The 24,512-nt window shown below is 53.6% G+C and overlaps 12 protein-coding genes across 12 annotated transcripts; 5 read left to right on the top strand and 7 right to left on the bottom strand.

Annotated features, from left to right (window-relative positions):
- Positions 1 to 236: 236 nt before the first annotated feature.
- POSPLADRAFT_1032607 (hypothetical protein) lies at positions 237 to 2,025 on the bottom strand (the record flags this gene model as incomplete). Its single annotated transcript, XM_024476872.1, has 12 exons — positions 237 to 348; positions 429 to 629; positions 688 to 725; positions 779 to 787; positions 998 to 1,077; positions 1,133 to 1,140; positions 1,191 to 1,279; positions 1,336 to 1,433; positions 1,508 to 1,563; positions 1,744 to 1,846; positions 1,912 to 1,958; positions 2,006 to 2,025. The coding sequence occupies 12 exons, from the start codon at positions 2,023 to 2,025 to the stop codon at positions 237 to 239; spliced, it is 861 nt and encodes a 286-aa protein (XP_024340959.1).
- A 1,622-nt stretch (positions 2,026 to 3,647) lies between these two features.
- POSPLADRAFT_1138540 (hypothetical protein) lies at positions 3,648 to 3,940 on the bottom strand (the record flags this gene model as incomplete). The annotated part of the gene is made up of 2 exons (XM_024484918.1): positions 3,648 to 3,717; positions 3,771 to 3,940. The coding sequence occupies 2 exons, from the start codon at positions 3,938 to 3,940 to the stop codon at positions 3,648 to 3,650; spliced, it is 240 nt and encodes a 79-aa protein (XP_024340958.1).
- A 307-nt stretch (positions 3,941 to 4,247) lies between these two features.
- Positions 4,248 to 5,436, top strand: POSPLADRAFT_1179779 (hypothetical protein; the record flags this gene model as incomplete). Its single annotated transcript, XM_024488698.1, has 3 exons — positions 4,248 to 4,759; positions 4,811 to 5,141; positions 5,191 to 5,436. 3 exons carry the CDS (start codon positions 4,248 to 4,250, stop codon positions 5,311 to 5,313), a joined length of 966 nt encoding a protein of 321 aa, XP_024340957.1. The 3' UTR covers positions 5,314 to 5,436.
- A 154-nt stretch (positions 5,437 to 5,590) lies between these two features.
- On the bottom strand, positions 5,591 to 6,916 carry POSPLADRAFT_1138660 (hypothetical protein; the record flags this gene model as incomplete). The annotated part of the gene is made up of 8 exons (XM_024484934.1): positions 5,591 to 5,667; positions 5,732 to 5,929; positions 5,958 to 6,301; positions 6,358 to 6,470; positions 6,517 to 6,521; positions 6,580 to 6,630; positions 6,692 to 6,801; positions 6,855 to 6,916. The coding sequence occupies 8 exons, from the start codon at positions 6,914 to 6,916 to the stop codon at positions 5,591 to 5,593; spliced, it is 960 nt and encodes a 319-aa protein (XP_024340956.1).
- A 322-nt stretch (positions 6,917 to 7,238) lies between these two features.
- POSPLADRAFT_1137202 (hypothetical protein) lies at positions 7,239 to 8,100 on the top strand (the record flags this gene model as incomplete). Its single annotated transcript, XM_024484763.1, has 4 exons — positions 7,239 to 7,553; positions 7,611 to 7,910; positions 7,966 to 7,996; positions 8,051 to 8,100. The coding sequence occupies 4 exons, from the start codon at positions 7,239 to 7,241 to the stop codon at positions 8,098 to 8,100; spliced, it is 696 nt and encodes a 231-aa protein (XP_024340955.1).
- A 201-nt stretch (positions 8,101 to 8,301) lies between these two features.
- Positions 8,302 to 9,032, bottom strand: POSPLADRAFT_1045273 (hypothetical protein; the record flags this gene model as incomplete). Its single annotated transcript, XM_024478721.1, has 3 exons — positions 8,302 to 8,586; positions 8,652 to 8,854; positions 8,909 to 9,032. 3 exons carry the CDS (start codon positions 9,030 to 9,032, stop codon positions 8,302 to 8,304), a joined length of 612 nt encoding a protein of 203 aa, XP_024340954.1.
- A 370-nt stretch (positions 9,033 to 9,402) lies between these two features.
- Positions 9,403 to 11,257, top strand: POSPLADRAFT_1054772 (hypothetical protein; the record flags this gene model as incomplete). The annotated part of the gene is made up of 9 exons (XM_024480559.1): positions 9,403 to 9,429; positions 9,485 to 9,562; positions 9,622 to 9,744; positions 9,794 to 9,890; positions 9,946 to 10,051; positions 10,106 to 10,442; positions 10,595 to 10,735; positions 10,800 to 10,933; positions 10,990 to 11,257. 9 exons carry the CDS (start codon positions 9,403 to 9,405, stop codon positions 11,255 to 11,257), a joined length of 1,311 nt encoding a protein of 436 aa, XP_024340953.1.
- On the bottom strand, positions 11,088 to 13,270 carry POSPLADRAFT_1069613 (hypothetical protein; the record flags this gene model as incomplete). Its single annotated transcript, XM_024482358.1, has 6 exons — positions 11,088 to 11,764; positions 12,072 to 12,217; positions 12,276 to 12,482; positions 12,541 to 12,756; positions 12,816 to 12,880; positions 13,075 to 13,270. 6 exons carry the CDS (start codon positions 13,268 to 13,270, stop codon positions 11,581 to 11,583), a joined length of 1,014 nt encoding a protein of 337 aa, XP_024340952.1. The 3' UTR covers positions 11,088 to 11,580.
- A 1,015-nt stretch (positions 13,271 to 14,285) lies between these two features.
- POSPLADRAFT_1096711 (hypothetical protein) lies at positions 14,286 to 17,391 on the top strand (the record flags this gene model as incomplete). The annotated part of the gene is made up of 7 exons (XM_024483136.1): positions 14,286 to 14,374; positions 14,430 to 14,550; positions 14,664 to 14,771; positions 14,824 to 14,903; positions 14,966 to 15,045; positions 15,100 to 15,122; positions 17,317 to 17,391. Coding segments are annotated over 7 exons (576 nt in total), but the record flags the coding sequence as incomplete, so codon positions are not given.
- A 276-nt stretch (positions 17,392 to 17,667) lies between these two features.
- Positions 17,668 to 19,152, bottom strand: POSPLADRAFT_1179771 (hypothetical protein). Its single transcript, XM_024488697.1, has 4 exons — positions 18,961 to 19,152; positions 18,758 to 18,898; positions 18,417 to 18,698; positions 17,668 to 18,363 (listed from the first exon to the last, which is right to left on the bottom strand). Exons 1-4 carry the CDS (start codon positions 19,060 to 19,062, stop codon positions 17,866 to 17,868), a joined length of 1,023 nt encoding a protein of 340 aa, XP_024340950.1. The 5' UTR covers positions 19,063 to 19,152; the 3' UTR covers positions 17,668 to 17,865.
- A 142-nt stretch (positions 19,153 to 19,294) lies between these two features.
- POSPLADRAFT_1045269 (hypothetical protein) lies at positions 19,295 to 20,409 on the top strand (the record flags this gene model as incomplete). Its single annotated transcript, XM_024478720.1, has 5 exons — positions 19,295 to 19,542; positions 19,610 to 19,700; positions 19,760 to 20,160; positions 20,224 to 20,288; positions 20,339 to 20,409. 5 exons carry the CDS (start codon positions 19,295 to 19,297, stop codon positions 20,407 to 20,409), a joined length of 876 nt encoding a protein of 291 aa, XP_024340949.1.
- A 200-nt stretch (positions 20,410 to 20,609) lies between these two features.
- POSPLADRAFT_1179770 (hypothetical protein) lies at positions 20,610 to 23,265 on the bottom strand (the record flags this gene model as incomplete). Its single annotated transcript, XM_024488696.1, has 2 exons — positions 20,610 to 22,082; positions 22,840 to 23,265. 2 exons carry the CDS (start codon positions 23,263 to 23,265, stop codon positions 20,919 to 20,921), a joined length of 1,590 nt encoding a protein of 529 aa, XP_024340948.1. The 3' UTR covers positions 20,610 to 20,918.
- Positions 23,266 to 24,512: the final 1,247 nt, after the last annotated feature.

The following is a 24,512-nucleotide window of genomic DNA, read 5'->3' as shown; positions in this document are numbered from 1 at the left end:
TTGATCCAGGTGATTCAAATTTAGGCCTAGCAGCCGACAGCAAAGATCCTGAAAGAGAACACACGCAGAAAGCGCCAGCGTCGCGACCGCAGCTGTAACGAATTTCGGCGGACTTATCTTCACATGCGATGGGCTTGAAACAAGCATAATTATCTGACCAATGTTTCGCAAGTTGAGCGATCGGGTGAGTAATGTACTAATATTGCTAGCTCCTTGATCGGCGGTCCAATAGCATGTCAACGTAGGTTGCAACAGTAGACTATAGGAGGTCCTTCAAGCACATCCGGTGTGTTCGTAATCGACCGGGTATAAATGGGCCCTATAAACAATAGGTACGCTTTCACCAAGCTGAACATCCCATCGACATAGTATTCTGTCAAAAATATGATCAATGTCTTACAACGACAGTCGCTCAAGACATGACATACCAGCAGGTTGAGGTCTGATGAAGGCGATCCGCGGGCTCCTCCATCTCAATCTCATCGTCTGAGTGTTGCCCATGAAACCGCATCGATCTCACAAGCTGACTATCTCCAGCTCCCGAGGCTACTGGATCTGATGCGTTAGTATGTTTCCCGGTTGTCTCTCGAAGGTTGAGCATCATTCGAGAGACGAGAGTGCTGGATGTACTGAAACGTAATCTTTTAAATTCAAGCACTGCATACACAAAGTCAATAAATCACTCACGCATTTGTCAGGGCCGAAAGAGCTCCATTGGCTGGTGGCTAAAAACGACACACGTTTATGCGTGCAAAGTCCAGGGAAATAGATAACATACTTCCGCGAGCTGCGTTTAAGGTAGATTAGCTTCTGCTCAGAGATGTCAAAAATGATGTACATGCCAAGAACGTTAAGATGTTCAAGATATTGAGTACTATCAGCGCACAGAAAAAGACGGCACCTAGATAAAGAAAATAAATAAGAGGCAAGAACCTTTGGACTCAATCTCGCCGTCTCGCAGTAGTACAATCAGTATCGTCCCTTTTGACCTACGTACGGCCGGCAAGGATTTCGACAAAGTCAATGCAAAAACAGTGAGGTCGAATAAAATCTCCGTGCCCCAGATGCCGGCAAGTCCTAGATCGCAAACAATGTTGCAGTTGCAGCTTTAGTTTTAGCTAGACGGACGTACGATGGCACCTGTGTAGGGGGTTAGAATCATCCGTAGCATTATTCACGTAGCCGCGTACTGTTGGGGTGTTAATGACAGATTACATGTGGAAGGAATGACGATGTCCTCGGATTTGTCCCGAGAAGTATGGCTTGTGAAAATTGCCCACTAGATGGTTCTTACCGTAAGAAACAAAAATCACATTGGACCCCGTGCATACTCACTCCAGCTACCACAGCCATGATAAGGTATATTGTGGCTAACAGGAAAGCTATACGCTTGCTGCGCTCGTATAGTGCGAATGTGCGCATTCCCAGTAAAGCTTGATGCCAAAACCCGTTCCATTGAATGTGAGATCGCAATAAACCCAGGATCAGTGGTTGAGCACCCACTCACCCACCACGATGCCCTGTGTAACCATGAGAAAATACTGGTTGTAGACTTGGAGGAATCTACAGCTGAGCGTATCATGAACCCCTCAAGCGTTCGCGATTGACAGCTACAAGCATACTTGCCTCTGCGTTCGGTTAGATAAAATAGTCAACAGAGATGATGGGAAAAAAACTACCTCTTCTGGGATGTCGCCAAAGAGATCAAGTGCGATGGGTATTTGGCCAAACATTGTAAAATACCTGTTCAAGAAGAACAGAATAGACACAATGGAGGTGCGCCCGTACCACCAGAAATGGGTGATCTCTCCTGTGACGGTCAGGGCGTAGTCATAATATAGGAGCGCTGAGAAATGCAGATTATCAGTGAAGAAACTCGCTAGGTATATGCGGCAATACATGAGAACGTACTGAACGAGACAACCAAGATACAACGGTTGAGCAGCACTCCGAAAACACTGACGAAAGTTATCTTCGTGAGCCATAGCAGATATGTGGCACGCACAATTCGTTGAGATTGTCCATGTCATCTATTCAAAGAATACCGTACAGAGGTGATCGTGGTCGTTGCTCTGCGGCAGGCCAAAAGTGCGTCAATATATGCTTTTTGAAGACATCCATTTCTCACATAAGGTTCTGTCATAGGTCTGCTAGCATAGCATGACATGGCCCTTGTTCGCACCCTGCATTTCCGCAGATCTCGAGTTTTGGTGGAGCGAGAAGATCGTAGACAACATCGTACGGGAGGCATGGAAAACCGGAAGCTGTGATGGCGGGACTACGTTGCAAGATTGCATCTTGACGTATGTCTCTGTGTCTCATAATGTCTATGGCAGTCCCAGCATGGGAGATGGTCGGGAGCAGAACACAGTAGAGACGCCCATGTGGATAAGGTTTATTGAGCGACATCGGATGCACGCACCTTGAAATGTATCGCTGCATTAATTCCCAAGTTGAACGTCATGAGCGGCGAAAGCACATGAGCGAAAATTCATAACAGACAACATTGAGATACATACAAACATCTGGAGCTGGAAAATCTATGTCTCACCGCCACACTTATCAACTGACAGCTTCTCATCTTCACTGACCTTGTCCATGCCGCAGTCATCGGCTGAAAGGTGGCCATCGGTCCACTTGAAGCTGCGGAATAGCCATATTTATCTGAGAAGCAACCCTGTTCGGATGCCACGAGACTATTTCACTATATACAGTGTCAAGCACGATGGCCATATCGCGTGAGAGATCCGAAAATCGGTGATTGCAACGAAAGGACACGAATTACTGGCGATGAGCCCATCAACGGCGCAATCTCGCCCTGCGCAAGTCGGGTTTCACCGGAAGAAACTGGGTAACATGTTGTAGTTCCTTGTTCTACTTTCAAGCGCCCGCATCTCTTCACACGATCGACCACGACGAAGCTTGAAGTCGTCGGTACTTTGGCGCTACAGTTTAGATGATTGGTGACGGCGGAGGGTCGCCATGACAGAATGGACGGTGGAAGGAGTGGATGGTGCTATGACAGCCACCAGCGTAGGCGAATAGTGCTGACAGATCGTGTTCACCATCCTCGTCATTCGTACCATACCGTTAGATATCTGTCACTGGAGCATCCGAGCATTGGGTCGACTGCATACGATGTGAGTCTGAAAAGGAACCTGTCTGGGTATATCGATCATGCTAAACCGCTCTTCTAAAGACGGGGCCACGCCTTGCCCATTGCTCAGAAATTTACCGGGCTGCTATCAAGCTGAAAGAAGTCATTGATCCATGCGAGAGTTTCTGTCTCGTGAGGCAAGGGTCTAGTTAACCGTATGTAGCAGGGAGCACCGAATAGTAGAGCAGTCGGAGGCGGAGAACGCGGTCGCGCAAGCAAAGGCGGTACTCACGCGCCGGAGGGTGAAAGACGGGCTATGATGTAGCACCGCAGTAAGCGAAAGTCATATCATCCTTATGATGAGTGATCGACTGGTGTTCCAATGTCAAGGTCCCGAAATGATGGCGCGTCATAGCCGTAGAGTGGATGCCGATATATGTATTTCGATGGCGCGCCGTCTGATCGTCTTCAGTAAGTGAGTAGCTGGAAATTCCGCACCACGCCTTGTCACCTTCCTGTGTTCAAGACTCACCGATTCAACTTGGCACTATCATTGGCTCTCGTCGTTTTCTTCATGAACTTCAGGGTTCGGATTCAGCTCAAACGCGACGGTCATGAATCTGCCATCATGCGGTCAGTGTGTGGTGGCTTGGAACGGGGTTTGTGCGCTCACTGTGCTGCATGGGACGCGGCCAATATGCGCATCGAATCCAGGTTCACCTTGAGCAGCTCGCACAAATCTGCGGTGTGTCCGACTGCGTGAGAGAGCCTGACGAGGCTGTGGGAGAGCTGGGTGTAGTGCCTGTCCTTTGCTTGGGTGGCCGATGTTGGGAGTGCTTGCATGATGCGAAGCTACACGGGCAGGAGTCAATGAGAACGCGTAATGGGGAAATCTGGGGCGTGCTCACGCGTTATCAGATGACAAAAGATGGAAGAGGTTCGGGGACGGTGACGCGCTGGGCTTGGCTGGGCTAACGTCACGTGCGCGTGTCTGATCTGGTGCGGCACCGGCGCGTGAATTTGCTTTTCCTTGGGGACTGCAGGTCTGCCCACTCCGCTGAGCGAAGAAGGGCCCCTGTCTCCTCCTTCCATCACACCAGAGCTCTTCCGCGGCTATCATAGCTGGTAGGCCACCATGGCCACGACAAATATGACTAGTGCCGCCTTCACGCTCAACCCGTCGCAGCTGCATTACCTCTCGACTGCCCGCCCATTCTACTACTCTCCGCGCTCGGAGTTGATCTCATGGGCTCCGGACCACTACGTCGCGCTTGCTGCGCCAGTTGTCACTTACTGGGTTGCCTCACTTTTTTTCCACTTCCTTGACATCTCCGAATGGAGGTGGCTCGATAGGTACCGCATCCACGAGTCCGCTGAGGTCAAGTCGCGCAACCTCGTCACCCGCTGGCAAGTTGTGCGCGCAGTGTTGTTGCAGCAGATCGTGCAGTCAATCCTCGGCTACTTTTGGATGGAAGAGGCCGTGGCGGGTGCAGGCGTCGACCACCTCGGCAACATGCTGCGCCTGGGGCCCGCATTGACACGGGTCATGACATTGACGCTGGGCAGCAAGACTGGAGGGCGGCTGCTAGACAAGGACGGGGCGCTTCTGCTGTACACGCTCTACTGGTGGGGCATCCCAGCTGGCCGCTTCATGTTTGGCACGTGCGTATTTTCCCGCTCAAACTGCTTATACAAACTTTAACCATTCGACAGATTCATCATCGACACCTGGCAGTACTTCCTACACCGCGGGATGCATATGAACACCTGGCTGTACAAGCAATTCCACTCGGTGCATCACCGCCTGTATGTCCCGTACGCGTTCGGCGCACTCTACAACCATCCGCTGGAAGGTTTTCTGCTTGACACCCTCAGCGGTGCTATTGCAGAAGCGGCTGCGGGTATGTCAACGCGCGAGGCGGTTGTACTCTTCTCGATCTCGACGTTGAAGACCGTCGACGACCACTGTGGATACAGACTACCCTTTGACCCGCTCCAGTTCCTGACGAGCAACAACGCCGACTATCACGACATCCACCATCAGGTATGTGCATACTATTTTGCTAGATCATCCGGTGATGATCGTTGTCTAGCGCATCGGCATCAAATCAAATTTCGCACAGCCCTTCTACGTGCATTGGGACGCCCTCCTCGGGACACGCATGACGCGCAGAGACATGGAACTTCGCAGGGAAAAACAGAAGAAGGCGCAGTAGCTGCACCCTCCCTCGTTCACGAACAAATAGATGAATGTGAATTGTTTGGTTATGCATATCTCCAGTGTTTGTAGTGTAATAGTCATGACTCCATAATGCCTGTGCCACTGTGATAGGATACTATACCACCGTTCAATTTGTACAATTGCTATCCACATCTTCTGCTGTTTTGAGCGGAATGGCGCTCCCTTTCTGCAGGCACTTTCGACAGTTGCATGGTGCAGGTAATAACACAGTAGCAGAAATGACGGTGCAATACACGATAGACATGTCACAGCTACCAGCTCGCCAGTGCTTCCTTCGTGAGTGGGACGGTCTCCTCCTCGTACTCCACCTCCACTCTCGCTCCTCCACCTAAATGAAAGAGTGCCTATATCAATACCGCAATAGATATAGTGTGCCCACTGGCTATACTCACGGCGTGCTTTCTTCTCCGGTTTCCGACGAGTTGGCTTCTGCGACTTGGGTGCTGCCTTCCGCTTTCCGAGATTCGTCTTCTCAGCCTGCTCATCGTCTTCATCGCTATCACTCTCCTCATCGTCATCTTCCCCACTCTCGTCCTCGTCCTCTCCGGACTGCAACGTTCGTGAACACGAGACATGCAGAGAAAGCGTATCTACTCACCGCAACATCCTCCATGTCACTCAGCCCGTCCTCATCTCCGCTCAGATCGCTTACGAACTCGCGGTCATCCCACTCGTTCTCGTTCTCCAGCTCTTCCTCGTCTTCCTCGTCCGTCTCGTCGTCCAACATGTCCAGCTCGTCGCTCTCCGCGATCGCCTCCTTGCCCTTGCCCTTCTCCCGGTCGAGCACCGCGCGCCACACCTCCTCGTTGACGTTGAGCGGTGCGTCACCGTACGCCTTGCTCTTCAGACGCTCGAGCAGCTCGGCTTCTATCGCGCGCTCGAGGCGGGCGGCGGAGAGCGCTTTGCGCTCGCGGACTGCCTCGCGGCGGTCGAGCTTTTTCTTAACACCGATCAACTTAGGTCTGCGCACGAGTGTTGTGTCAGTTGTGTGGAGACAGCGTCGAAAAAGCAGACGCACTGTTCCCGCAGGCGCATTCGGCGCATCTTGATGAGATACTGTGTGATCTTCGTTACACGCTGCTTGCATTTATGGGTCATGAAGTTCGGCCAGTATTTCAGCTCGGCATCGATCTACATCTAGCGTCAGAAGTCCGTTCTTCAGGAAGGGGTTTGGGACCGGCACTTGCCTGCTCGAGGGCTTTTGTGTAGTTATTTGAGAGCTTGATCTTCTCCCACATACGTGCTGGTGAATGTGCACGCTCTATCGTCTTCACATAGAGATACAGCACTCCTACAAACTGCCGTTAGCATTTCCAGTGACAGGGAGGCTCGAAATGCGCGGACAGGCGTACCCTCCTTCTCCCGTACTGTCGCATACCGCGAGTTCGCGAGCGGGCAGCTCTGTCTGTTACAAAGGCCCGTTACGTTGTATTCGTTTCGGCAGAAGTTTTGTGTCGCCGTTCTTTTCATGGGTTAGTGTCATTCCTGTCCACTTGTACTCCCGGCAGGACTCACTTGACCTTGTACGAGCAGAACTGCTGGTTGATTACAGACCAGATGACATCGTCGCTCTGCATGGCTCTCTAGGAATGGTGGCGACACAGACGACGCCGAGGGGTATAAAGGAGGTAGAGAAACCGCTATGGAGAGACTTTGGTCCTGGAGCAGGCAGCGTCCACACAAACTCGCGTAGAAAATCTAGTCCACGGGCTCTGATTGGTTGATGCGCGATCGGTATGTTTTTCCCACATTCTCTCAATCACGTGAGCGACATCTCCAGACACGGGCGATCGGCCGTACATATTACTTACCATCCTGAACGCGTGCTACTTCGTTCCCTACGACTGACTGGCGTACCTTCTAGATTCCACCTACTTTACCTCCACAAATCTTGCCATTATGATTCGTGCAGCCGCGACCCGCGCCTCAGCCTCGGTATCACAGCCTTCATCACTCGCACGGCGTAGATCGCCCCAGCCACTCCCTTCTACATCCCGCCTCCCGTCGCCCCTGCGATCGCGGATACGCAGATTCCAAACCACATCCTACCGCTCGGACTACCACTTTGACACGCACCATTTTGTGCAGCGGCTTGAGCGTGAGGGACTGACCCGGAAACAAGCCGAGGGCATCATGACCGCCATGGCTGGGGTCATAGAAGAGAGTATCCGGAATATGACCAATAGCATGGTGACCAAAGCAGACCAGGAGAAGGTTCATCGTACCTACTCTCTTCTCGCTTATTCGCGCTAATCGCGGAGGGCTTTACAGCATCATTATACCCAACAAGTCGACTTCGCGCAGCTGAAGTCCGAGCTGCAGCTGATGGAGAAGAACGAGCTCGCGATGGTCAAGGCAGAGAACGACCGCCTAATGACTGACATCGAGAAGCTTAAGCAGCGCTTGCGCGAGGAAATCACGCGCACGCAAGCTGGTGTGCGCCTTGACCTGAACCTCGAGAAGGGACGCATGCGCGAGGAGAGCAGTAAGCAAGAGCTGAAGATCAAGGAGGTCGACACGCGAATAGAGCACGAGATTTCGACTCTCCGGACGTCTATTCAGGCTTCGAAGGTGTGTTCCGACGCATAGGGTTCATGATCGATGCTCACACTAGGCCAATTGCAAGACGACGACGCTGCAATACCTTGTTGGTTTCGGTGGGTTTAAGTGGTGGCATCATGTTGCACATATATTGACGTGCGAGTGGACAGTTACTGGATGCTCAGCATTGCTCATGGCATACCTCCGTTTCCGAGTGTGATGCCCCTTGCCAATCACTACACGGTTGATTCTGCAACAGTTGTAAATATACCATAAGTATGTAGATCTAGCATTTCAACGCGGAGTCCTCATCTGATGCATCTTGTGTTTACAGAGGAGCCCTTTGGTTGTATTTCGGGTATCTGTAATCTATGGTCACTTTATGCACGCTATTCGTCTAGATGGTACAAATCTAGCCCTTCTAATCATCCAATGGCGGCAATGAGTCGCTCTTAATGTCCTCTCCCAGGGCTACGTGTCTGAGTTTCTCATATGCAGTGTCCAAATCATCGTTGACAATGACGGAGTCGTGTACACCCTCCTTTGCATACTCTATCTCTCTGAGCGCTGCCGCTAAGCGCTTTGCAACTGATGCCTCGGATTCAGTTCCTCGGGCCCGCAGTCGGCTTCGCAGGGCGGTCAGAGATGGAGGCGATATAAACAAATAGACCGGGTTCAGATCGGTCTTCTTGATTTGTTGAACACCCTATGAAATGACAGACGCATTCTGGCGTCTGGTCAAAGGAGGGGAGCGCTGCAGGCTGTACACACCTGCGCCTCGATGTCTAGTATACACCGCCTACCGGTCTGTGTGATCTCGCGCACGGTCATGAAACTTGTCCCGTAGAAGTTGCCCGAGAACTCGGCGTGTTCAATGAACGCGCCCTCTCGGAGCAGCTGCTGGAATGTTTCGCGTTGCACAAAGTAGTACTGCTTTCCATGGAGCTCCCCTGGACGGGGGGCGCGTGTGGTGTCTAAGGGGTGGTTCGTCTGAAGACATCGATTAGGGAAGTACACAGGATGCTCACGGGAGACGCTGAACCCGAATTTGTCTGGGAATTCGGTGAAGAGGCGTTGGAGAAGGGTGCTTTTACCCACGCCAGACGGTCCAGAGATCACGAGGGGACGAAGGACGTCTGTTACGGGCGACATGAGCACGGCGAGGAGACGACAAGGAGACGGAGGCGTGGACTGGACACAAAAGGTACAAGATATTTTTACAAATTTGCATCAAGAGGGCAGGTGATAGGCGCCATAAATGTGATATCCATGACCAAATAAAGAATGCCGAGCGCTGCCGGGACGACTCGATCGGGGATAAGTAGGGAAATCGAGCGCCGACGCCGGTTCTGGTCCGCTATTCGACTCGGCTTGTTTTGCACGGGAGCTCTCCCACCACCACACTTCGTTATCCCTGGCTAAAGCCGACCCTGTAGTTCTGGCTTTCTTTCCTCCTTCCCCTCCTTCCCTCGTTTAGTACCCTCACTTGGTCCCTCGCCGCCCACCATATCTCAGGACGACCATGGGTGCGGTGTGTTGTCGACCTCAGGTCCGTGCGACCGCGGGTACCCGGATCCGCAACAAACTTGACTCGTGTCTTGCAGCCCATAGATTTCGACGGGGATGTTAACCTCTTCCATTTTGTTCTTCTACGATGTGTGGGCAAGGGGGCTTTCGGCAAGGTGAGCATTGCACAGATTGTCAGCGGGGAGTGTTGATGGATTCATGGATTGTCTGCTAGGTCCGTGTAGTGCAGCACAAGCAGACACGAAACTTGTACGCCTTGAAGTATATCAACAAGGCGAAATGTGTCAAGATGAAGGCTGTAGCGAACATTATCCAAGAGCGGCGATTGCTCGAAGAGGTGCGTGCGCCGCAGCGAGCGCTGGCTCATCACTAAGGCGCCTTTGCAGATTGACCACGCATTCGTCGTCAACATGCGATATGCCTTCCAAGACGACGAGAATTGCTTCTTCGTGTTGGATCTCATGTTGGGTGGGGATTTAAGATGTACGCCGAGCCCTCGATTCTCTACACCTGGTCATTAACTGACTGTTTACATTAGTCCACTTGGACAGACTAGGGTCCTTGCCAGAAGAAACAGTACGATTCTACATGGCTGAACTGTCGTCGGCACTTGCCTATCTCCATGACCACCGGATTATTCATCGGTAAGTTGGCTTCCATACACTTGGGACCGCATCCATGACATTCACGTCGTTCAGTGATCTCAAGCCGGACAATATTCTTCTGGATGAACAAGGCCATGCTCACTTGACGGACTTCAACATCGCCGTGCATTACACCGAACACAAGCAGCTTACTGGGGTGGCAGGTTCCATGGCGTACATGGCTCCCGAGATACTCGCCAAGCGCGGGTACACATTTAACATCGACTGGTGGTCGCTCGGCGTATGCGCGTACGAACTCATTTTCGGACGGAGACCATTCAGGGGCAAGACAAACAGCGACCTCACCTACAGCATCGCAAAGGATCCACTACGGTTCCCTGAGGACGCGGAAAGCAGGTGCACCAGGGCAGGCATACAGGCCCTCAGAGGGGTGCGTTGTTATTCGCTGCTGTTTTTAGCATCAATTGGGCGTCTATCTATCTCCGTGCTAGACGCTCTTAACTTAGCTCGGGATAGTCATTCGATTGACATTTTGACCAAGAGATTAGGCCCTTGGCTAACACGGAATCTTTCTTCACCCAGTTCTTGGAGCGGGATCCCGCAAAACGTATGGGATGGTCCCCTAACGAGGGCATGGGGGCGCTCCGGAGGCATGCATGGTTCGAGTCAATTGACTGGGAAACGCTGGAGGATAAGAAGCAGACGTCACCTTTTATTCCTGACGTGAGTCTGATATCGCCTGCTCAAGTGTCGCAGTCCACTGACGGTTCCTGGCGGACCATTTCAGTCGAAGAAGGCGAACTTCGATGCATCGCATGAACTGGAAGAGCTGCTCTTAGAGGACAACCCTCTGAAAGCACGGCAGCGAAAGGTACAGGATATCACTAGCTTGAGTGCGGAAATGCGGCAGATGGAAGAACAGTGCGTATTCCAACAAATACAGCCATATGAGACAGAGCTTAACGTACAGCACGCAGGTTCACACCGTATGACTTCAAGAAGATGCAGCGGCGCTCTTACTATCCCCAGAATCAGCAGCTTGTGTCTACAGCAACAAGCTCCTCCGGTCCTGCATCGTCGCGTCCAGTTACCCCGATGACGATCGCAAACGACGGTACCCAAGAGGACTATGCTTTGAAACACAGGGGCCGCTCATACGATGGCTACGATGTCGACGTGCCAGCGACACCAGTCACGCCTGTCAACCCCCAGATGAACCAATACGTCTCTGAGAAGGATATATGACGCGTATATCGGCTCGCCTGTGACGGGTCCTGCTGCGCTAGCTCTCGACGCAGTAGATCGCTCATCCTTTGGATGGACCTGGCTGTCTACATCTAGGTGCCGTGCCGGAATGTCTTCTGGTCCCACGGTGCAACCGATCTTCACGAATCTATATTCCCATCATCTCCGATTGCAATAACCCACTTGCGCTCATGCACGCCATGCCCCACGATATCCTGTTCACGTCTCTTTACGCTCTTCACGTCGATACCGCCTGCGAATCGTGCCTCGTTCTTCGGATGGACATGGTATTATCCCACCTTTAACCCGTGTTCGCCCACATCTTATCCCCCGCCTTCCCTCGTCTTCAGTCGCCGGATTAGTTCCTGACCGATACAGTTGGTTACCCCCCCATGTCCCTTCGCTTCGTTGTATCCTCCGAAGTCCTTCTGCTCGTCGTTGGCTGGGACTGTCCCATAGTTATACCATCGTCGCTCTTCCGTTGGCCGCTTCTCTCGCGTATCTGTCCTGCCATTTATGTTATAGGCATTATATAGCACTCTCTCTAGTACTCTTAATAGTCATCGTCCAGATGTCTAGGTGGGATCTCGTCGAACTAAATGCATAGTATGCATTATACTGTACCTCACATCGTGATTAGCCTTCCCCGTAGCTCTTTTCTACATTTTCAAACATTCCACGTCGGTGTGACAGGGTCCATTCTCTCTAACTGCTCTACATGTTCTATTCGCTCTTCGTCTTCTTTGTCTTCTGAGGTATACCACCTGGTGGTGACTCAGCTACAGAGCGGGAGCTGGAGCCGGAGCTGACTAACGTGTACAGTAGGGATCCTGCGAATACCATCCCCGCGCCTAGGCCCAGCTGGGCATTGAATCCGTTTCCAAACCACCATACGCTCAGACACAAGCTGATGGCTTTGCGTGCCGTTAATACGAGGTTGGTCGTCACGGATGTGACCCGCTAAATAATGTAATTCTATTAGCGTCCCTGAGCTCGGTCCGGCAAGAGGAAACCTCACTGAAGTCAACTGATTCACGGCCGAGACGCAAATGAGCTGCGTAACGAGGTTCGCGGCCAGCACAATGTAAGGCGCGTAGGTTGTTGCCCAGTGTGTTATAGGCGAGGCCGCACTTGATGTCACCGATGCAGTATGCGAGGACAAGCTCACGAATCCGTGCTTGACGTCAGGTATCAAGAACACGAATATTGGTAGAGACAACAGGTGCTGCGATAGCGGATATGTATGAGGCTTGTCTACTTATGCTGTGCGAGCGAGAACTCACTGTGTAAAATACTCCCTCCCTCCAGTGAGGTCCAAACTTGCTGTAGGTGCTCTCCTGGAGCATCCCAAGCACGCCGGTGAGAATCAGAGAGGTGGTCATCATGGCTACCCCCAGTAAATATCTGCCAAACTCCGCCGGGTCGTCCGAGCTAGAAGACGACGAAGGGCGTGAGAACGTCGCCAAGAGGACACCCAGGGAGACAAAGGCTACAGCAGCCTGTACCCATGATGTTGATGAATATAAGAGATTACAAGACATATTGAATTGCCTCCTACAATTTGGTACAGCGAATATCGCCTTTTGAAAAAGATAAAGCCAAAGAGCATTGATACAGCTAAACCTGTTTGATCCGACAAGTCAGCATCATGCATCGCGGACACAACGCGGGGATTTCAACGAGCAGCTCCTTGCTCATAAAGCATTAGGCAAGAACGCTGAACAGAACGTCGAGATCCAATATCTGTTAATTCCTGTGCAAGGGCCAGACATAACGTGCAAATAATATCTGAGAAAGCCCACGGATTTACAACTCACCTGCTGAGCGAAACACGATCTGTACTGGCAGGGGGACATGGTATGCAAATGCCCAATTGTTGAGGAGTGAGCTGAAGGTGAGGACCAGCACCTGCGCTATCCAACGGCGAATAGGTATATGCCTCCTCCGTAACCGGGGGGTGCAGGACTCCAACTGAAGAAAGGATGGCAGGGAATGTAAGGTGATGAAGCACATTTGGGAGAATGTCAGAGCAGTGCCTATTTAATGAATGAGCCGACGCGATCTGTAAGACTTCGAATCAGGACCGTACCAATGTTCGAGTCCATCTTGAGCAATCGTTCGAAAGACCAGACATTCCTGTACTAATTTAATCCACGAAGATGAAATGCAGGCTGAGAGATCATGCTTACGCGCAACACCCCCCAAAGAGAAGACTTAAGATAAGCGTGAAGTCTAGCAACGAGCCTGCCACCGCCTTTGAAATCTGGCCATCTGTATGCTGTGTATTTGCTCCAGTATTCGGGTGAACTGCGTTTGGTCTCGCGACATCGTTACTGCGTCTTTTCCCAGCGTTGACAGACTCTTTTTCTTGCTCGAGACTCATAGGCAGGGATTGGGGTGTCAAGAAAGGGGTCAGCACGTAGCCATGCGAATATGGACTGCGGTTTACAGCAGTTGAGACGGTACGGGATGGACATAACACGGCTCCGGTGCTGCGCGGTACTGACGCGAGCATCGTGACATGCCGAGACGGCATCTGTCTGCGCCAATGCTCCCTAAACTTGGTTATCTCACTGCCTTGGCGATAAATCGTCTGCATCTCGGCGATATTCGCTGTTCATGAAAGAGCTGATCCAGTTTGGAAGGTATTGCATTGACCAACGGGCCCCCACAAGGTGAGTAGCGCAGTTGAACCCTTGCCTCGCGTTTGAGTTATGTGTATTCGCGTACACGTGATCGCGTTGATGGACGCGCAGCACCGCGCTTCCATCCGACGTCATCTTACGTTCTGTGCGATGGCTGTACGATTCGCAGCGAGGCACAGTTCCATCTCTAACGAGATGCTCATTTGCCCTTTTACCAGTAAGATCAACAGGAGTCAGCAGCTGGTCTTGACCGCGGCGTGCAGTCTAGGGATGCCGGCAAATGCAGCGGCGGAAAATGCTCTAGGTATAGCCGGTACGTGTCAATGAACTTGTTCAGACTAAGGTTTAGAGGTCCTTCTCAATCAAATCGACTTTGCGCTCAAGGAACCATTTGCTGGACCATCCAACTCATCCCTCAAATTTGGAAAAGTTGGCGTGAGAAATCAACTGATGGGCTCTCTGAACACCTGGTGTGCGTGTAACACGCTGTGCGCGGATCTTATTCACACTGGGGAGTGCGTCCTCAGGTTCTTTTGGGGGACAGCTGGCCTTTTCATGGGAATTTACGCTATCGTTCAAGACTTGAACATCCCTCTGATCGTCCAGCCTCAGTTATTCAGCGCCCTTTGCTTTCTGTCATGGACACAGGTCGGTTACTGCTGTTAGATTTCTAACTTAGTCTGCAAAGAACATTACCTGCCGCATATTTAAATACACCGGCAATCTCTTTATTGGCGCCTTGCTGACCTGTGTGCATGTAGTGCCAATACTATGGCCATAGACGATCGAAACTGACTTGCATTGGGTTATACACCATTTGCTTGGGATTTCTCGGCGGTCTCCAGGCCGGTATGATCTATGCTATCCGAGTGTGTTCATAAATTGCCTATTCGAAAATCCATACTGATGTTTGCAACTCAGCCTTCATACAGGAAGGGGAACGACGCTGGTGTAGAATTTATTGGGATCTGCAGCACAGTCATTATCTCCGTCGCACTATTGTACGCACAGCTCTCGAAGCCCACAATGATGTTCTACTGACGACGCCTGTAAATACCTACAGACCGCAATACTACGAGATTTATAAGCACCGCGAAGTTGTCGGTATCTCTGTTCTGTTCATGACAATCGACATGCTTGGCGGTGTCTGCAATGATCTGTCCCTCGCTTTCAAATCCCAATTTAATGTAATTGGAGGTGTATCATACTCTTTAGTTGCTGTGCGTTCAGCCATGCATCGCAACTGTTGCTATCTGTGCCTTGCGTGCCTGACGGGAGCACATCAGGTCATGGATGCTGGTGTCGTCCTACTTGCGCTCATCCTCAATCCAGTAGCAGCACGTCGCCGCCGACGAGATGCTGCGGTGCCAGATTTGCCTGACCATCCGCGCCATGAGACATCAAGGTCTAACTTGGAACTGCGGCCCACCAGTCCCCGAGCGGGAGACGAAGAGGCTAGAGGGAGGGAAGTGTTTCGCGCGGTCTCGCGGACTACACACAGAGCCTAGCGATTGCGTCATCGTGAATGAAGTTATGTGTACGTTCCAGCTATTGCAATCGTGCTATTGTCTGACAAAGCTGACGACAGGTTAGACCCTGTAGAGTCCAGAATTTGACACATGATGTTGTGCAAGCTCCCTGGCTTGAATGCCTGTGATCTAATTTTTTCATTTGAGCGACCCCATTCTTACTTTTCGTTCTAGCACTCTTCTCGTTGACACAGCGGGTCTGAATTCACACACTGCGACCGGGACGCGTTCGCGTTGCCCGTGGATTGCGCACACGTGATCGCGTCGTCACAGGGGCCACCATGCTGACGTTGGCTGGAACGGCAATTTAATTGCTTCTCCGGTAGTGCCGGGGCGCAGATTGTTCTTCCGGTTTCCGATTTTCGCAATGAATGTCGTGCCATGTCTTACAACTTGAGTCACTCTTGGGGTTTTAGTCATCCTTCAGAGCTTGTATAAGTCACTCAATTTGCCAGAGCATTTTGCAGCCCCGTGGGGTAACAGGTAACAGACCATTAATTCAAGGCGTTCCCGCACTGGTTCTGTCATCCACAGCTAAAAGAAATGCCTGCAAATTCAGCGGCAGAGAATGCTTTGGGCACTATGGGTGAGTTTCTTTTGACGTTGCTCGATGCATGTAGACGTCACAATACGACGAAAAATGCATTGCCTAATATTGTAAATGGTTACGTCTGCTCCCTCTAAACTATAACCATTCGTGGCCCCGTCTAGAGCTACACGCTCCTTAGTTGCCTAATTCCTGTCGCCAGAAAATGATGGCACAGACATACGCATGTTGCAAGACGCTTATGCACTGTCGGGAGAATATCACCTGCCTGACCTCCCTCTCTCGCCGCTACTAAATGGACTGACTTGCTCGCACGACCAGGGACTATCTGCTGGACTATTCAAATGATCCCTCAAATTTGGAAGAGCTGGCGCGAAAAATCTACCGAGGGTCTCTCTGAGATCTTAGTGTGCGTGCACGATCACTGAACAGACATCCTGCTCAATCTCACCTTCAACCATAGATTCCTGTGGGGGGCGTCAGGTGCCTTCATGGGTGTATATGCTATCGTTCTCAATATCAATATCCCGCTCATATTGCAGCCGCAACTCTTTGGTATTCTTTGTTTCGGGTCGTGGGCACAGGTTCGTGCATTATTCCTGTAATGTTTATTGCACCGCTCGCCGGGATTCATTCGTGGTTCTTCCGGCCGAGGCGGCCATAAGCTAACAGGCACACATGTGGCAAGCCCGTTTTGCGGTCTCCGCAAGACCAACACATGCTTCGTGTACTCGCGATGCCCCTCGCCCGTGGCTAAATTTTGTCGCTGTCCACACACGCTGACCATGCTCCCAGTGCCAGTACTACGGACACAAGAGGTCAAAAACAACATGCATCGTTCTTATCTTTGTCTGTTTATGCGTGCTCGCCGGCTTCCAAGCCGGCATGGTGTACGCCATCCGGGTATGTTTCGAAACGTATCACCTAGATGCCTTTCTTACATTCCGTTGATATGACCAGCCCTCGTATGAAAAGGGCAACCAAGCTGGCGCCGAGTTCTTCGGCATATTCAGCTCAATAGTCATCGCTGTTGCGCTGCTGTACGTATGCCTCGCGACTCAGACCTCAACATAATCTGACTTTGCAGAATGTCGTCTCAACAATCATAGACCACAGTACTGGGATATCTACAAACGCCGCGAGGTCGTCGGCATCTCCGTGCCATTCATGACGATCGACATGCTCGGCGGGGTCTTCAACGATCTCTCGCTCGCATTCAAGTCTGACTTTAACGTCATCGCGAGCGTGACATACTCTCTGGTTGTCGTGCGTGCCCACAGTTTTGTGGCAGCAGTCTTCGGCCCTAATATTCAGTACCTGTTGGTGTTGTGTATTTAGGTCATGGACGGCGCTGTCATCCTGCTCGCGCTTATCCTCAACCCCCTTGCAAAGAGACGCCGCAAGCGCGAGGCCGCCGCCGCCGCCGCCGCCGAGTCGATCGATCCGCAGCCCGCCTCTGGTCTACAGATTGACGACAGCAGGAATGACATCGAGCTTGCTGCCAATGCAAGAGAAGCTGAAGCGCCACCTTGCAATACCGGAGCATCAGCACACGAGATAAGTGGGGATGCGGACGAAAAACGAAGAGATCTGACACACGACGTCACACGGACACAAGAGGACGTTTAGGTCGCAAGTTTTGTTCTTTTATGGGATTTATGTCGCATAATGGGTTCAATGATTACGTATCAAGGCCACAAACTATGCATTCACGACCATACGCTCTGTCCATACGCAGATGCCGTGTGATGTCTGTATATTCGATCTAGAGTACTGTATATTGTCAACTCCTGAGCCTGACCCGAGCCTCCGTCCTCGACACAGATAGCTATATGGATATGGAACGAATAAATGTGGACGAAACAGCCGTACTCCGTGCGCGGGGAACTAGCCTCTACTCACGGCGGCATTCCGGCTCGGTCGCCTGCTATGGCTCGTGCTCCGGCTCTGCCCCTCGTCCAACGAGTCCCCACTCGTGCTCTCCTCCGCACTCGTGCCCGCGCGGCGCGCGAGCTCGTCCTCGTCGAACAGCACCTCGTCGACCTCATCATCTCCAACCGCAACACTATCCGCGGCCCCGCCGACGCCGAGGCTTGCGCTGAGCCCTGACTTGCCCGGGCGCCCGCGGCGCGCGGGGCCTGGTGCGCTAACGAAGTCCGCGAAGCCGGACAGCGAATTGGACTGCCGGCTATGTCCGAGCACATGAGCTGGTGGCGTACGCACGGGAAGACGGTAGAAATCTTCGACCGCCTCGTCCTCTTCATCGGGCAGGATGCCGAGAGGCGCGGCGGCAAGTGTAGGAGATGGACGGGAGCGCGGAAGAGAGCGGTAAGAGCCCTTGCGGAGGTGGATGGCGTAGGAGTAGATGAGCGCTGCGAAGTAGATCTGGCGCGTGCGAATTAGCCGGGGCGGTGAGGAAGGGAGAGTGCAGGACGTACCTTGGCGACCCAGCTGAGCACGATGACGGCGATGGCGAGGCCCTTCTCTTCGTGCCATATAATCGTGGCGGCGCGCTCGCGCTCCTCCTGGGTCATGTTATGACTTCCGAGGCCCGGCCCCGAGTTCATCATCTCCTCCTGCGCTGCGGAGTTGGCCTGACGCCGCCCATCATGTGGTGTGTATACCCACCAAACGACGGCGAAGAATACGAGCCAGGCGGTGGAGAGGACGTGATCGGCGAAGAAGAGGTGCGCAAAGTAGAGTGTTTGCTTCGGGTTCTCCTATTCATGGAGTTGGGGTGTGAGATTAGCGAATACGAGACAAAGTAGGATAGAGGCACCTGTGAGACGACTCTGAGTCCCCATACGAGGCCTACGAGGCCGATAACAGAGTATATATACATGCTGAGCTGGGCGGCAGAGCCTCCTGCTCCGGTGAAGACGGCCACGAGACCATAGACACCTGCAACCTTGTTGAGAACCTACCGTGACGGAAGGCTATGTCTCAGTATCTGCAGGTCTATTCCGGCAGCTCGAGACGTACAGCGAAAAGAAGGACAATGGTGACTGCGGTCTTGAGGTCGAGGAAGCCGAGGGCAGAGGCGAATGGCCGGAGGCGCCATTCTGGACGGAGCGTGAGTTTCATGGAGAATACAACTAACAGCGGGCGACTGCGGTCATCGACTAGGCGTGGAAGCAGCAGCAGAGGCGTGGTGGGAAGGAGAGAAGACGAAGGGAGCGGACGAGTTTGCTGGGAAAGGCAGACGCGTCGGGGCTGCACGCGCGGGTATCTTCTTTCTCTCAGATCGCCACTTATACGTTCCTTCTTCCGCCGCCGCCGTCGCCCACATCGTCCTCGTCGTCCTCGCCCACAGTCCATGGCTGGCTACTTTTCCAACCACTCCCAGTCCCGCTTCCTCGCAAACTCCAATTCTACCTCCTCCGCAACCCAGACGACCGTGGCTCCGACACCCTCACCCGCACCGCGTCCCCGCGTGCCCTCGTCAAAGCACTTTTCCACATCACTATCCACCTCCTCCGCCGACGAAAAGTCCCCGAACAAGGACAAACCCTCCGCCAGCGCAAGCCGCAACGCGAGCCCCGTCGTGCATCCCCTCCGCCATACGTATGTTCGTGCCCGCCCTCGCCGTCCGCCCCCTTCTGACAGCTGAACTCCCGCGTCTCGTCTTCAGCTGGGTATTCTGGTTCCGCCAGCAGCGCGGTCCCGGCACAAAAATCACAAACTACGAGGAGGGCATCAAGAAGGTCTCTGCGTTTAGCTCGGTGCGCCCGCCCCTGTCTCCACCCTTGCCCAGCCCTGACATCTGCCCGACCGTCCGCAGGTCGAGTCCTTCTGGTCCCTCTGGACACACCTCCACTCGCCGTCCGCCCTCCTTCCCACCACCGACTATCTCCTCTTCCACTCTGGCGTCCGCCGTCCCGTCTGGGAGGACCCTCTTAACCTCCCCGGCGGCAAGTGGATAATCCGTCTCCGCAAGGGCATTGCGGACCGCCTTTGGGAGGACCTCGTCCTCGCTGTCGTTGGCGACCAGTTCGCCGAGTGCTCTACTGGAGACGCGCCTACCGACGGCGCGCAGCCGGGCAGGGGCGAGGAGAACGGGGCCGCACCGGAGGGCGAGTGGCCCGAAATCTGCGGGTGCACGATTAGTGTGCGTCAGAACGAGGACATCATCTCCGTCTGGAACCGCCATGACTCGGATGCTCAGGTAAAGGAGAAAGTAAAGTGCGTCTGTGTGTCCTATCGAACAGGCTGTTAGCTTATACGTTATTTCTCGTACCCCTTCAGAGAAACAATTTGGCGGGTGCTCAACCTCCCACCAACAACCGTCATGGAGTACAAGTCAAACAATGGTACGCCCACACGTTCATTATATCTTTCTTCTACTCACAAGCTTCTTCAGACTCCATGCAAGACAAGTCGAGCTTCCGGGTACCTGCCAGCGTAAGCGTAGATCGCACACCGCAGTCATGACAATAGGTGATCCCCGAGTACGGGCGCCGTGCAAGCGTTGCCTCAAACATGTAGCCATACGACAAGCTATCTTATGCTTTTATAGTGTTGACCTTTGGGGCTTTGGCAGCGAACCTCGCAGTGACACGGTCGTCCCCTGTCAAACGGTAACGTGTAAGTCAGTCTTTACTCAAACCCGCCTCGGGGCGCGCAGATGTTATGGAAATGTGCATTAAAGCGCAAAGCAAGATGTGTGCACACGCACAACTAAGAAGGTGGACAGGTACGCTAAGTGGAGAATATCCAGGAGTGTAATAAATACAGTCCGCTCGGCTGCGAAGCACTGAAAGAACGAAGCGGAAACGGGGGTGAGGATGTCAATGGCGGCGGCGCCGGGCAAGGCGTGTCCTGGGGCGTGTCAAACTCGTCGTCTTCGTGCATTCGTGGAGCGTAGTCTACTACTGTCTAGCAAGCATTCTGTCCGTGTCCGGGGGAGTCAAACCAAGCACAGCGGTGCGCGTATCGCCTTTTCACGCGGCGGCTGCCGCGCGCGGGGCGGGCTGCTCGCGGTGTCGCGGTGGCGCGTGTCCGGTCGCCATCGACCCACGGCGACGCGGTGTTGACGCCGGCACCCATGCCTGCGCGGGCTCCTCCGCGGGCGGCGAGTCGAGCGACGGCGGCGGCGACGGGTACAGGTCGACGGGCGTTGGCACGGTGCCCGGCTTCGCGTTCGCGGGCGCGGGCGGGGTGATCTGGATGCGCAGGTTGGGGGTATGATGCGTGTGCGAGTACGACAGAGGCTGTGTGGGGCGGGGGTCCGTGGAGGGGTGGTGCGGCAGGGTGCGCAGTGGGGGGTTGGATGAAGTGACGTGCGCCGCTGCGGCGGGCTGGCCGCGGGGGCGGCCGTATCCAGAGGCCACGCCGACGGCCGGGAGCACGTCGGGCGGGGGAGCCCGAGTCGATGCTGGGGAGAGCTCGGCACGGGTGCTGGGGAGTTCCATCGCGCGGGCAGCGGCGACGCGGCGCATGCTGCGCTCGCCCAGCTCGACGTCGCTCTTGGCCTGGTTGTACATGTACAGGCCCGCGAACGTGAGCGTGATGCCGCACGCCTGCACGGGGTGCACGGGCTGCGCGAACCACACGATCGCGATGCAGATGACGGCGACGCGCTTGATGAGCGACGCGATGCTGTACGTGACGGGCGATGTCTGCGCGAGGAGGATGAACGCGATGATGTTCTGCGCGAAGTGCACCGTGCCGTTCGCGAGGAAGTCCCAGGCGACCGAGTGGTGCGAGTGCGCGTGCCCCTGCGCGGGGTGCCCGATGTGTGCCGGGTCGTGGAGCATCACCAGCAGCGCAGGGAGGTCATAGTACAGCCAGATGGGTATCATGAGGACGAAGGCCATGCTTGAGGAGTAGAACAGCAGATTCAGCTTGTCCAGCTTGTGTGACGAGGCCGCAGCTGCATTTGGACCCGACGGCATGATCTTTTTGAAGAAAATGTTCGAGCTCACAAAGACCAGCGCAGACCCGAATGCACACAGCAGGCCAATCGCGTTCGATGCGGACATGTCGAAGCTACATGCGAGCATAACGCCGATCGTCAGCGGCAGCAATGAGACGTATGTCTTGGCCGAGTAGCGCACGCGGAACAGGAGTGCATATGCCGCGACGGTAAACAGCGGAGACAGCGCCTGCGAGAACGTGATCAGTACGCGGAGTCAATAGGGGCGGACACGTAAGGGAGGAGTCCATCATTAAACGAAGGTATGGCGGAGGATTAGCCGTAGAATGGGACCGATCAAGGGGGTATGACCCCGGGATGCTTGTTCGTGTCTGATGCTACCGTGGAGCGAAGGACGCTCTGCGAGCCCTCAAAATGGGCAAGGCGAGGCCCGGTAACTGGGACTCCTGAGTGGACACCACAGGATACAACCCGATGCGCTCAAAAATCGGCGCACCGAATTGTCGTCCTGATGGCATCTAAATGGATAACCACCACATGATGTACCCACATCGATTGTCGTGAGGCTGTGGCCGTCTGTCGCAGCAACCTTGCGGTTGCCGTGAAAAATAGATGCCTTTCGACAGCTGTCGCGTCAGCAGCGTAAAACCATCGCGATGGTGCCAACAACGTTGAGTAATCGAAGTACCAGCGGGCGCAACGTACGATGCAGAACTGGTGTTGGCGCCTGAGATAGCCGCTATTACCAGCGAGACGTCGATGGCATACTCAAGACCATCGGTCACCCAGCTGTCTGACCACTGACACCGAGCCTGTCATGTCTGACTTTCGTGCACATAGCTCGCCTCTTTAGCGACGCGACAGCGCGCAGCCCGAGTAATCAGGAGCCGAGAAGCTAGATTGATTATCGCGACGGGGCCGGCGCGGATGCGACTAGACGCGCGCCCTGGCGACGCGACACAAAGCCGAACAGATGCTGTACTGACCTTGATGGTGTGCACCGTGCTCACGGGGATGCACGAGATGGCCATGCTCGAGAAGATGTGCCCGCCGACCTGGAAGCAGCCCATCGGCAGCGTGCTGCTGAACACCGCGCGCGTCGGCGTCTTGAAGCGCGCGAAGCGCACCGCGGGGCTCATGAACAGCAGGCAGTACCCCGCGACGAAGCCGAACTGCACGAACGTGAGCGTGATCGGGAAGCGGAACTGCGTCAGGATCGCCTTGCCCGTGTTCGACGAGAGCGCGGACGTCGTGTACCAGAGCGCGCAGAGGAGTGCGAAGCGGAGTGTCGAGGCGGAGGCCGCGGACAGCGGCGACGGGGGCGGCTGGCGTGTGAGCGAGCCAGAGCCGTGGCGCGTGTGTGTGTCGCCGCCGCTCCAGGATGAGAGGCGGCGTAGGAGGTGGCGCTTCATGTTCCTCAGCCGGACGGCAGGGCCGTGCAGCGAGTCCATGGTCTCCCAGGGGTGCTTGTCGCCGGTGCCGTGGACGGGAAGCGGACTGTTGGAGCCCGAGACAAAGCTGGCCAGCCAGCTTTTGTTCCTAGGGAGTCTGCCCTTCTCGTGAGCATCGTAGGTCCTCCAGCCAGGGGGAGCATTCGAGCGCTGCTGCGAGGTGTTCCAGGGATTGGGAGTGCCCATTGTGAGAGATGCCGCAGGGTATACTGTCAGATATAGCCAGACCTTAGGAAAAACCGAGTTTGAAGCAAGCTTGAGTCTATTGGTATAGCATCCAGAGGGCGGTGGACGCAGAGGCAGCGAAGCGAAGGCCGAATCTTGACCGCAGCATGGTGGCTCACGGTGTTTGCGTGTGTTTGTCCAACGATTCTATCGTTTATGATTGAAGATGGAACACCTGGGCGAGTTTTGAGTTACGCTCTCACAGCTAAATGGTCATCTTCTAAAGGCCAATTCAACGCCGTGCAATCTGGCACTGTCTGAACACTATACTGTGAGGGTGAGCGCATGCTGCTCTGGCGAGCTGGCGCCCGAGGAAGAGTAGAGCGCCTAGCGATTCCAGACCATCAACTGACTTGCACGATGTCGAAACGCTGGCAAGGTCTCGCCATGGAGGTGCAAATTTAATATGCACCCGCTGCACGGGAAGTGGCTCGCGAAGCGCTGAATTCTACGTCGCACTACCGTTAAAAATGTATTGGTAAGACATTTAGCTATGTCTAAATTAGTGAAATCCCCAAGAGAAAATGTCGGAAAAACCCAGCGGAGTTTGCAAAGCATTGCAATGGGTCACAATGTCACAATGACCTGCCGAGATTGCAATGACCATGTGACTAGGTAGAAAATGAACGCAATGTCGGTCATGCGGCTTGCAATATCGATGATTTCCAGCCTCACCTGCTCTGTTTGGGTATTCTACAGGATTTATCGTCCTTATCTTGTTCTATTACTTTGTTACTGATTTGTAATAATATTTATAATAGCAATAGAAATGATCGTTCAATGATATACTGATGCAATCAATTTAATAAGTAAATTTAATAAGTAAATACAACAAGACAAAATGAGTAAAATCAGTAACAAAGTGCTACGTAGTGGGTTCAAACACCGGATCCTAGTGATACAAGTAGGAATACTATACTACCAACGCGCCACAAAACCACTTCATCAAAAGTCCTTTCATTGTTGGCTCATATTGAGCACCT

This window comes from Postia placenta (genome assembly GCF_002117355.1).
Source record: "Postia placenta MAD-698-R-SB12 unplaced genomic scaffold POSPLAscaffold_4, whole genome shotgun sequence".
In the NCBI taxonomy this organism is placed as follows: domain Eukaryota; kingdom Fungi; phylum Basidiomycota; class Agaricomycetes; order Polyporales; family Adustoporiaceae; genus Rhodonia; species Rhodonia placenta.
The sequence above is the reverse complement of the archived record's forward strand: the minus strand, read 5'-3'. Positions and strand labels throughout refer to the sequence as shown.